General features: G+C 42.5%; 1 protein-coding gene across 1 annotated transcript; it reads right to left on the minus strand.

Annotated features, from left to right (window-relative positions):
- Window positions 1–298: 298 nt before the first annotated feature.
- Window positions 299–5,125, minus strand: LOC122881168 (beta-2 adrenergic receptor). The gene is made up of 2 exons (XM_044206981.1): window positions 4,865–5,125; window positions 299–1,694 (listed from the first exon to the last, which is right to left on the minus strand). The coding sequence occupies exon 2, from the start codon at window positions 1,657–1,659 to the stop codon at window positions 625–627; it is 1,035 nt and encodes a 344-aa protein (XP_044062916.1). The 5' UTR covers window positions 1,660–1,694; window positions 4,865–5,125; the 3' UTR covers window positions 299–624.
- Between the last annotated feature and the right edge of the window lie 7,819 nt (window positions 5,126–12,944).

The following is a 12,944-nucleotide window of genomic DNA, read 5'->3' on the forward strand; positions in this document are numbered from 1 at the left end:
TTGGTGAATAGTATAATAATAAATATGGTATAATTATAGAATGTACTGTATACTCCTTTATTGATATTTTATAGTTGCACTCTTTCCTATTTTGTATTGCAACTGCTGCACAACAATTTCCCTCGGGACAAAGAAAGTTCTCTTATCATATCTCTTGGTCTTGATCATGTAATGTGTCAGTATCTCACAGAGAATATGTGTTGACTAATGGCATACAGAAATGGAAATATCTAAAATATATCTCCCTGACTGACATTTAAACTGTGACATCCAAATACATCCTCACACACTGTGGAATCAGAAAGCAGATTTGGTTTGTATTATGTTTTAATTGATCACACTCAGGTAAAACAACCATTCCATAGACTGAAACAGGCTTCTGTAATCGCAGTGGTACACAGAACAAGACAAATGCCCACGAAGGGGGACATTCAATTTTCAACATTTGTGAAAACGTTCCATGCTTTTTAATGATGTAAAAAAACCCTGTAATTTCAAAACAGCAATCCACAAAACATGCAGACACGTCTCTTAACGAGACTCACAATGTGTGTGTTGAACAAAGAATTTGTGTGACAAACAAACATCTAAATGATGTAGTCCTGATCCTGGTCCCTGAATTTATTAGGTTTTGGTTGTGTTTTTTCTCTGGAAAGGCATGAGGAGCTCGTGTGCTCGAAGTCTGAACTTCTGATCCCTCACACTGTAAATAATGACATTCCAGCAACTGTTGGTGGCCAAAATCCAGAAGGCGAAAAAGGAAAAGTTGCACCATTTATTCCCTAAAACATTCCCGACCACGAAGACAGCGATGGGGGTGAATGACGCGGTAAAGGCCACAGTCAGTGTCCCTATTGTTTTAGCTGCTTTGATGTCAGAGAAAGTAGGTTTGGTGGTGCTTTGGCACTCGGTCTCGGCCAGGTGTTTCCTGCGCTTCGAGTGCTGTCTGATGCTGGACAGAGAGATGATGTTAATGACCACAGTTCCACCGAGGAGGGTGAAGTCAAACGCGGGGAAGAGAAGGAGGATGTTCCAGGCCTGGCTGGGGAACTCGCCGATGGTCCCCAGTGCGTAATTACACATCCGGCTGCAGGAGTTGTACTCCAGAGCGATCTCGCTGCTGAAAACCATCGGAGACACCGCCAAGAAGAAACTCCCCACCCAGGAGAGGACGATGAGGATCGTGGTCCTTTTACGTGTAATCACAGAATCTTTGTGCAGCGGCCTCAACACAGCGATGCTCCTCTCGATTGTCAGCAGGAAAATGGTCGTGATGGAGACCAAGGTACACCCGGCAAAGATGGGGCCGATGATGTTGCACGGGTGGAAACTCACCGACTGCGAGTTGTATAAAGTCCACTCTGGTGCCGAGTCGGTCACCATGAGATAGACCTCGGCGTAGACGGACAGCGGCACCACGAATATCCCCACCGCCAGATCAGCCACAGCGAGGGATGCCTTCAGGTATCCCTGGGGCGTGTGGAAGTGTTTAGTCCCTAGAACCACAGCCAGAGTCACCAAGTTCCCAAACAAGATGGCGAAGATGAGCAGCACCATGAAGAGCACCATGAGGATTTTGTTGGCCAGCGTACAGCAGCACACGGTGCAGTGTGTCGGTTCAGTTCTGTCCAACATGGTCGGAGTGCTGGTGTCAATCATTGGATAAACTGTCACCGCAACAATCACTTCATGACCTAAAATTAAAACAAACAGAGAAAGATCTCAGGTCAGAGTTACAAAACCTAGTCAATTAAAAGTGTGTGTGACAAAATGTGCACATATCAAGCAATGTTCAGTGACCAACATTTGGAGCTCTTCCAGTCTTTGATGGACACTAAAACTTTCCTGGTTGAATCATCAGCACAAAAGATGAACAAATGTGTTAGAAAATATCTTGTTCTTTGACAAAAAGAATATAAAAGCCCATGGATGTAAAAACTGTTGGAGAGGCATCAACTACAATGCAGCACACTGCTCAACGAACCACTCAGCAAACGCGCTGCGACGAATACTTGCGGGGCCAATAGAAAGGAGGCAGCCAGCCAGGCAGGCATGGAAGCGAAGGCAAAATGAAGGAAAAGCTGATACGGTGTGTGTACAATTTCCCAGAATTGTCCAACACAAGTTCGTGGTTGTGTCGAAACCTCTGGAGGAAAGCCTATCTTTGAAACATGTTTCCAACCAAGTGGGCATATCAGGTGTTTTTTAACAGGTAGCTTGTATGTAGGCAATGTGTGGCGCCTGTATGATAAACCTAGTGCTGCTGGCAACAATAAAATAACCTGCACTCAAAGTTTTGAAAACCTGCCTTTTTTGCTCTGTCCTCTGTGACTTGGATTGATGAACGGATGGAGATGGATGGATGGATGGATGCATGGATGATAGATGACTGATGATGGATAGATGATGGATGGATAGATGATGGCTAGATGGATGGATGGATGGATGGAGATGGATGGATAGATGGATGGAGATGGATGGATGGATGGATGGATGGATGGATGGAGATGGATAGATGATGGATGGATAGATGGATGGAGATGGATGGATAGATGATGGATGGATAGATGATGGCTAGATGGATGGATGGAGATGGATGGATAGATGATGGATGGATGGGGATGGATGAATAGATAATGGATGATGGATGGATGGATGGATGGATGATTGATAGATGCTGGATGATGGAGATGGATGGATGAGATGGATGAATAGATGATTGATGGATGGATGGATGATGGATGCATGGATGATAGATGACGGATGATGGATAGATGATGGATGGATGGTGATGGATGGATAGATGGATGGAGATGGATGGAGATGGATGGATGGATGGATGGATGGAGATGGATAGATGATGGATGGATAGATGGATAGATGATGGATGGATAGATGATGGATGGATAGATGATGGCTAGATGGATGGATGGAGATGGATGGATAGATGATGGATAGATGGAGATGGATGGATGGGGATGGATGAATAGATAATGGATGATGGATGGATGGATGGATGATTGATAGATGCTGGATAATGGAGATGGATGGATGAGATGGATGAATAGATGATTGACGGATGATGGATGGATGGATGATGGATGCATGGATGATAGATGACGGATGATGGATAGATGATGGATGGATGGATGGATGGAGATGGATGGATGGAGATGGATGAAATAATGATGGACGGATGATGGATGGATGGATTATGGATGATGGAGATGGTTGGATAGATGATGGATGGATGGATGGATGGTGATGGATGGATAGATGGATGGAGATGGATGGATAGATGGATGATGGAGATGGATGGAGATGGATGGATGGAGATGGATGAATAGATGACGGACGGATGATGGATGGATGATGGAGGATGGATGGATGGATGGATGGATGGATGGTGATGGATGGATAGATGGATGATGGATAGATGGAGATGGATGAATAGATGACGGACGGATGATGGATGGATGATGGATAGATGGAGATGGATGGATGGAGATGGATGAATAGATGATGGATGGATGATGGACAGATGATGGATGGACAGATGGATGGATGGAGATGGATGGATGATGGAGATGGATGGAGATGGATGGATGGAGATGGATGAATAGATGACGGACGGATGATGGATGGATGGATGAATAGATGATGGATAGATGATGGACGGATGATGGATGGAGATGGATGAATAGATGATGGATAGATGATGGACAGATGGATGGATGGAGATTGATGGATAGATGGAGATGGATGGACAGGGGCGTAGGACTGGGGGGAAACGGGGGACTGAGTATGGAGGCCCCTCATGTGAGGAGGGCCCACAAAGGCACTAGAATGAATAGCAGAGAATGACTACAGGGTCCAGAATTGTGCGCTACGCCCCTGCGGATGGATAATGAAGATGGATGGATGCTCCTTACTCCAGCGGGAGGATAGGTGACGTCATAATCTGGCCGGACAACAGCTGTAGTAGTAAACAAAACCCATCTGGCTCTTGGTGTCTTTAATCCGCAGAGACACAAATCTGCATGCGCTGCAAATTCAGGCCGGTTCCTGGACATCTGCCTTCAGTTACACTTACATTTAAGGTCCAATTTAATATATATTTAACTATCAGGACGCTTATTAAAGGTTAAATATACTGAGGGAAATGTACATTCATGCATCCTGTGGTCAGTTTTCCTTTTCAAATGTCCTCAAGTAATTAAAGACATAAAGTGGTGAAGATGAAACACTCATCATATCCTGCATAACTGAAAACCCATACATGGTCATCATGAGAGCCTCCAGCGCTGGGAGCTCAATTTGATTTGGAAATGTTCCTGATTGTCACCGTTCAGTGAAAATCTCAGGAGATTTCTTAATAAAATAAAAAAAAAATGCATTCAGTTTTTAGGATTTCCATGTTCAGAAAGATGACAAAGACGCAGCTATAGGCGATCCTGTCATGACTTATTTTGCTTTTCAGTTTCAGATGCCATATCCATCTTCAGAGCGCAGTCATGCGGAAACCTCCAGCATATCCAGCCAATAATCTTCGGGATGATCAGCACTGTCCAGCAAGACTATGTGCGTCTCTTACAGGACACCCACTTTAAAAAATGTATTAACCATAAGATTATTGCCCCAGTCGGTCTGTTTTACAGTTTCGTAAAGATATGCACTCGTAATTTTGGCTGTTACAGTTTCGGGAAAACGCACAGATCTTCTGCGTTTTTAGCGCACTTCAGGTTCCCTGGAGAGACCCCCTTTTAAAACCAGTTTCCCGACATCATTATAGATGGTTAACTCACCCACTGACTCACATGGTCACGGTCAGATAATATGAAATATTACAGACAACTCTACTCACTTTCAGCTTAAAATTCCTTTCAAGACGCAGAATCCAGCCGTCCGTGAAGCGGCATTTCCCTGCTGGATATCCACACAGTGGGCTTCCCACTACAGCTTAAAACATCCTCAACAGTCCTCAAGATGAAGGAGAAGAGTCCATGATCAGAACCAGACCAACTCACTTTCCGGTGTGCAGAACTGGAAGATGGATGCGCGCCACTGGGCGCTGCGCTCTGGTCCGCTCCGCTCCGGAGATACGGTTAAAACGTCTCCTCCGCTGGTTTCTCCATTGGCTGAGGATGTTGATGACAGAGGAGCCGCCGCCCCCGCCCATAGTGTGAAGCCTGCTGTACACCGAAACGTGGGTGTCTGAGGATGAGGATGGTAGTATATCCTGTCACCGTGTCCCTTCCTCTTCTAAAAGCCAAATTTCCTATTTTTTCTCTGCACTGATTCTTAGGCTTGAGTGCCTTTAAAAAAAAAACTTATAGCCTGAGTCATTGCTGCAGCAGGAAAACAGGTCTCACCTGACCACTTCAGTACATGAGAAGCTCAGGCTCATTTTCTTTTCTGTTACATTGTTATTTAGGCCTTTTTGTTTTGATAGTTCACAGGTGCAAAGCCGGATTACTAAGCAGGCAAAGTGGGCAACTTTTCCCCAAAACTCCAAAAAATCCAGACTTACTGTGTGTCATCTGGTTTGTATAGTTCATCAAAAATTTGGGAGTATGCACAACTAAAGCAAAGTATCAAATGGCATGACCTTAAGGGAGGGGCCCCTGCTTTATTACCTGATGATGATGATGATGATGAGTTCCTGTTTGGGGGAAGGGCTCTGTTTTATGCTCATATGTTTCACGTTCCTGATTTAATGTGTCCAAATCAAATCACCACACAGAAAATCTGGGGTAAGGTATGAACCCAAACATGTTTGATCCAGCCACGTACAGTAGAGATGAGCAAGCAGCATGGAGAGAGAGAGAGAGAGAAGTGTGACCATCGGACCTTTAGGCTTCATTTTCTGCCCTCCTGAGGAATTTAATTACTGTAAACAATGCCTTATCGATATGGTAAATGGACCGCTTTTGTAAGAGCTTTTATCCAAAGTGCTTTACAGTTTGCCTCCCATTCTCTCTCTCTCTCTCTCTCTCACACACACACACACACCTATGGTGCAACCCTGTTTCCAAGAAATTATGTTTATATAGTACTAATTGTTTTCCCATTAAGCGCTGACTCCAGACTCCCATCTGTGTTTAGGTTTAGGCAACAAAAGCACTTTGGTTAAGGTTAGGGAAAGGTCATGGTTTCAGTTTAATGTTAATTAACTTTTTCTGTATTAAACCAAAGCAATGATCTTTCACTAACCTTAACCAAGAGCTGTGAGTTCCTAAACAAAAGTTTAATACTGCAGTAGTCACTACAAGCAGATACTGTATTGGAAGATAGCAGATATGTTGATGGAAAACTAATTAAATACGTTGTCAGCAGTGGTGGAAGAAGTACTCAAATATTTTACTTAAGTAAAAGTAGCAAAACCACAACGTAGAAATACTCTGTTACAAGTAAAAGTCCTGCATTCAAAACCTTACTTAAGTAAAAGTACAAAAGTCTTAGCATCAAAATGAACTTAAAGTACCAAAAGTAAATGTATTATTATGCAGAATGGCCCATTTCAGAATAACATATATTATTGATGCATTAATGTGTTCATCACCTTAATGTTACAGCTGGTGAAGGTGGAGCTAATTTTAATTACTTTATGTCCTGCTGGGGAGCTTAAGCTACAATTATACATCATAATTTATTAGTTGATTTATATTTTGTATTAATAATCTGAATCGGCAAAGTAGCTGTCAAATAAATGTAGTGAAGTGAAAAGTACAGTATTTGCCTCTGAGATGTGGTGGAGTAGAAGTATAAAGTAGAATAAAATGGAAATACTCAAGTAAAGTTACTTAAGTCAGCGAGCATTTTACTGATACGTTCAGTTTCAACATTTTTGTGAGTTGCCAGAAACATAAATCAACAGCATTTCCTCATAATGTAATCTGTTTTTCTTTGAATTCCTTTCAAATGTGTTTGCTGTTTTGTGTATAAAGATAATTTCCAGGAGACAGGGTTGGCAGGAAGCCACCATGCACGGCTCTGCCCCGACTATCGGCAGCAATACGAGGCTCAGTGCCACAGACAGCAGGATGGGGAACCCAAACGCTTCATCCTTGAGCTGGGAAACAGCAGTGACACACAACTCAAGATCCACTTACAAGCTTGTTCCCGAGCTTCTGACTGCATAACACAGTCTTCATAATCACTGGTGAGATCGTTTTGTCAGCTGTTGTTTCCAAGTTTATGAACAGTACAGTACGAAACTGTCAAGTTCAGGAACAGAAGTCCTAAAAGAATAATGGAAAGCTTTTACGTCGCTCTGCTCCATCTGCTGTGACACGCGTCACACAGTCAGAAGCTCCAGAGCGAGCGGCTGACTGGAGATTGTTCTGGCACTTGGTAAAGAGTTTAAAATTAGGTTTGTGATATGCGAATGTTCAACCACAATAAAATAATAATATGCAATAATAAAATGCACTGACAGGAAATAAATGGCATACTTACATGAAGCTATACTTTTGATATTTTGTCATTGTTTCATTTATTAATCATACAGGGAGTTCCTAGAGACTATGCTAATGGATGGAGCTGTCTCTAACCTTTCTGGACTGTATAATGAATAACAACAGTAATGGAAGGACATAACAGAACTTGTGTGTATATATATATATATATATATATATATATATATATATATATATATATATATATATATATATATATATATATATATATATATATATATATATATAGCAACTGAGAGGCTGGGATCAGAGAATGTTTGGCTTTTTGGCTCGAGAGGTGACTAAAATTGTCGATTCATTTTGTTTCCCGATGGACTAATGGATTAATCGACCAATCAGCTCTAATATATACATAGTTATTTGTAAGTCTTCATGTAACACCTCATGACTCACTTAACTAATCTATTGGTCATAAACCTTCTGTATTGTCTTTTATTTTGTTTTATTGTATTTTTTGCAACGTCTTTTTCTGTGCATTTATTAGTAATTGCTTTAGTGATTTTCTTATCTATACAGTTGTCCATATTATATGTATATACTGTATATGTATGTGTGTGTCTATATGTGTAAATGTGTAGCCTCTGTCCTTAAATTCAATGTAGAACAAAATGCAAAACTGATTTAGGATTAAAAAAACTGAACTCTGGTGACTTTTGAACCCACTGACAATTATAACACCCATCTCTCTGAGTCTAATAGCACCCTAGACTACTCCTGTAGAGCATATCCTGTCTCGTCTTTAGCCTCTGATCTTTCTCTGACTCTCCACCTCCTTTAAACTTCAAAACACCCTTTTATTTCCTGCCTTTCAGGAAGCTTCAGAAACCCTCTCACTGCAGCAGTCTGAGTCTATTACACTACACTGCCTGTGTAGTGTAATAGTATCATTTATCTGCACGTTTGGCTCGAGTCCCTCACTGGCAGCAGTGGACACCACAAAACAAAAGCATAATCCCGTGCTTCTCAGTGTGTGGTGGGTAATCCTTAATCCAGAGGTCACAGCGGGCGGCTTTGGTCCGATGCTTTACATCACAGCGTTTTGAGTTTGTTTCTGGAGCTTAAATCAGCCGGGTAGCGACACGAAACCTGTCAGCTGCTTTGGTTCATGATTCTACCGCTCCTCCATATCCTCCTTTCGCCCTGGTTTGCCTTCCTGCCTAACGGTGCAATCAGACAGGGTCTCAGTTCACGTTCATTTCTATGTGGAACGGAGCGACACACATTCGCTTCACGAATGGGCCCATCTTCTTCGCTTCGCACAGAGTTCAATCTGAAAGCAAGAGTCTCTCCGATGTCCAGCCAGTTTGAGTGACGGAGTGAGATTTACCTCTTATTCAGGAAATATTGTGTTTTTATTCTTGTTTATTATATATGTTATTATACATTTATTCTCCCAGTTTTCTGCAGCTGCAGCTCTCCATCTACTAGTTTGAAATCACTGCATTTCTGAGTAAGCTAGTCAGGCTGGGTTGGCACAGGACATTTTATTTCTTGCAGGACTTGCAGAGAGCCATGGTTCTTGGACACTTGTGACTAATGTTCATGCCCTGTTCTTTCAGTTGGTGACAAGCTCTGACTTCATTTTCTTTACCATAGTTAGTCACACAGTTGCCACAAAAGGAGGGGTGTATGTGCTCGCATAGAAATGTGTCACTTAGTGTTGCTGAATCTTTGGGAATGTTTTTTTGCAGCGCTTGCTGTAAGTCTCATTTTCCTACAATTGTGCCACAAATCAGACGCACTTTGCTCTCTTGTTTCCAATTCTAGTTGAGCTGCTTGTGCATCACAATGTCTTACATGAGTCGCAGCTGAGATCTTAACTGAGATCAACTCTCCTGTTTCTCCGTCTAAGTTGTTCTGCTGATGGTGAGGCATTATAACACTTGTTCTTGGGGACAAGGAGTGTTTGAATGGGGGCTTTGTCTACACTGTCTCTGAAGTCTTCGTGTGATGGATGATGTGGTGTGTTTGGGAGTGAAACATGTAGTGGAGTGAGAAGTAGAATAAAATGGAAATCCTACAGTACTTGAGTAAATGTACTTAGTTACATTCCACCGCTGATGAAACTAAAATGTTTGATAAAACACTGTATAATGTACAACTTTGTGGACCGCTGTTGTTAGCCTGCTAGCCATGCTACCTCTCACAGTTTGTTTATAACCCTACTACTACGAATTTTGGTCTGACTGCAGCTGAAGGGTGAGGCTGCCAGGAACCACCGACACCTCCCACACTCGACCCCCGGTGGGCAGATCCACCAACGGGTCAGTCCAAATGCTGGATGTCCCATTGTGCTACTTGCCAGGTTTCACCACTACTTATAGAAAATGAACCCTGCAGTTTCCGCCGAGCTCGCCACTTTGTTTGTTTCAGTTTTGCCTAACCTCTGTTTGTTTTTGAGCACTTACCCACAGTACCTGCCTGTCTCTGCTGTGAGCCTGTGTGATCAACCCAGTGAAAAGTTGATCTCACCAATCTAGTAGTTGTCCTGGAGCTTTCAGTTACATCACATGATCTTTATCAGCAGACGGAGTTTGCCCGGTTCCGTCAAGGTCCACAGTCAACTGCTGTTTTCACAGTCAAGAACAAACTTTCAATCTCGATTCATAAACCATAACGTGGACGAGAAGTCCTCAAAGTGCTCAGCAAAAAGTGGAAATTTGAACATCTACTATTCTATGAAGACTGGGCTGTCATGACCGGCTCGCGGGCCGCAACAAAGGCAAGGCAAGTTTGGTTGTATAACACATTTCAACAACAAGGCAATTCAAAGTGCTTTAAATGAAACATAAAAACAACACAGGGACATTTAAAAACACTTAAAACAAGATAAAACTGGAGAGTAAAAGTTACAGTGCAGTGTAAGAAATGAATCATTGTTCAATTTAATAAAAGGCAGCAGCAAACAGAAAAGTCTTCAGCCTTGATTTAAAAGAACTAAGAGTTGCAGCTGCACTGTTATCTTGGTCTAACCAAGTTTCGGTTAAAAACATGAAATTAAGATTGTGCTCAGTAATAAAATCATTGATTGAAAACAATTTTCCTGCCAAAGACCTGACATTTAATAACGCTAAATTCAGTGTGTTAAAAGTATTATCTGCCTTTTTTTTTGTGACAGGCTGTGGCTGACAAGGAATGAATGCTAAATTTGCAGAATCAGTTGAGTGCTTCCTGTTTCTCCGATCTTTTTCTGTTAACTATCGAGACAGTAATTGAGAAAGCGTAACTGTGACAGATGGGTCAAAACTGGCTGAGGACTTAAAGCCAATGATGGAAGTGGGCGCTGAGGGGGGGGTTTAGGGGAGAGAAAATGGGAGTAGGGCGAAGGAAGGGGCGGGGAGTACGTTTGGTAAGTTTGGTTCCAGCAGTGACCAGCTTTTTCATCTTGTCAGTGAACTCCAAGAGGGGGGGAGGAGGGACAAAGGGTGACTGGCGATGAGGGTGACCTGGATGGGGTTTTGGGGAGGTGAAGAAGGTGAACCCTAACCGGTGGTTGCTGGTGAGGGGGGCGGAGACTCTTCCTCTCGGCTCTGATGTCTCTGATGAGACTGGGGTTGCTCTCCTTAAAGGTTTCTGCTGTGTTGTCCTTGGCAGAGGGAACAAATGGGAAACGCAGGAAGTAAAATAGGCTAGAAATTAATAATTTTACTCCTGACTTGTTAAGGTAGAGTCCATCTGCCTTTCTGCAGTCCCAGAAAATGTTGAAATTGTCATTAAAGTGCACTGAATGGACGGTGCGTGCAGTTGAGAGCCATGTGTTCAGTGCCAACGATCTGCTGAATCTCTCAGTCCCTCTTCAGACTGGGGGCAGCGGGCCACTGAAACACCTCAGCATCATCCAGACTCCAGTCACTGTAGTACAGGCTTGTGCTGTTGGTAGGCTGCGCTCACGTAGTACTGAGGAGGTCATAAAAGTGCTGAAGATATGCCAGTAGCTTACTTTATTTGAATAAATTACAGTCCCGATGATTTATGAGTATCCAGGAGCCGCTGCTCATAATTTCTAGCAGAAAAAACAAGAATATCATCAAAAAAATGGAAGCAGCAAAGCGTCTGCACTATAAGAACGCAGGAAGCAAGATGTAGACGAAAGGAGGGAGATGCAGACCGAACTTTATTAAAATAAAGAACAGTAATGGTTGCAATGAGGTGTGGAAGTCAGAGTAGCCGATGTAAGAAAGTGCATGAATGCCATGGCTAATGTGAGGTGCACGTTGTCAGTAAAACAACGCAAAGAGAAGCAGCAGCAGAGCTTGGTGACGAGTGAAGAGTGAAGGGACCGCCTCTAGCGTCTGGGCAGACGGGCTTAAGTAACTCAAGCAGGTGTTCCCAGGTAACTTAATGGCACTCAGCTCCACCCAGCCAAAGACCTGCAAGACACACAAAACACACACACAGTACACTGGACCAAGGCACAGGGCAAACTCCATCTGCTGAGGAAGATCATGTGATATGATCAAAAGCTCCAGAACAGCTAATAAATGGACCTTGTGGTGTGATTGTTCGCCTGCTGAGTCTGTGCCAAACTACACAACTGTTACAGTGTACATGCTGAGCTAATCCAAATTGCAGTAAATCAATAAAAACAATAAATCAAAATTATAAATTACAATTAAAGTACCATAAAAGTGCTTGTTTACAATGTTTAGTAAAATATTTACAGCTGCCAATTTTACATCCCAGTGGAATCACAAATGAAAGAAAAACAGGTACAAGTTTAATCAAACCAGCAGAACTGCTGCGATCAGAAATAACATGAAAACCCGGGTGATTTTCATTCCCCTTGAAAGATGAGAAAAACACAATTTGACGAACATAAAGGAGTGCAACTGGGCTGTTTTCCTTTCACTGCTTCTGTTTGTCTGCGTAGAATTGAAACCGATGCAGCGTGTGATGGTTTCTTCCTCACAAAAAAAAAAAGCTCTTCAAAGATTTCTGTCGAATTCAATGCAAGTAAAATCTCCCTCCCTCCTCCCCTCCCTGCAGACTCACCAAACGCAGAGCGAGAAACGCTGCTCTGTCAGGTTATTACGCATTCAATTTAAAAGTCATGGATATAACAACAGCCTTATTAATACTGGTGTTGGACTGAATGTCAGCTTGAATTTCATTACTGCGGCTTCTTAATAAAGAGCTAATTAGGTTTTAGAGGAGAACGTCAGTGTTCCGGTGTCAGCAAGCTATTTCTGAGTGTTTCTACATGAAGAGATTGGATAGAAAGTTGTAGTAGAACTTTCTTTTTGTGAAAACATACTCGTTTAAATAAAGAAGGAAATGTTTGCTATCAGCAGCTTCAGGTCAGATATTGAAATATTAGTATGCTAACACGCTAAAGGAAGATGGTCAACATGGCAAACGGTACACCTGCAAAACATCAGCATATTAGGATTGTCATTGCGAGCATGTTAGCATGCTGATGCTAGCAGTTAGCTCAAAGCACCGCTGTGTCTAAGCTAGCAAGGCTGT

The sequence above is a fragment of the Siniperca chuatsi genome, linkage group LG9 (genome assembly GCF_020085105.1).
Source record: "Siniperca chuatsi isolate FFG_IHB_CAS linkage group LG9, ASM2008510v1, whole genome shotgun sequence".
Lineage (NCBI taxonomy): Eukaryota > Metazoa > Chordata > Actinopteri > Centrarchiformes > Sinipercidae > Siniperca > Siniperca chuatsi.

What these genes read in the sequence shown, in the direction of transcription:
- LOC122881168 (XM_044206981.1), bottom strand. Translation starts at nt 1,659, where the DNA reads ATGATTGACACCAGCACTCCGACCATGTTGGACAGAACTGAACCGACA.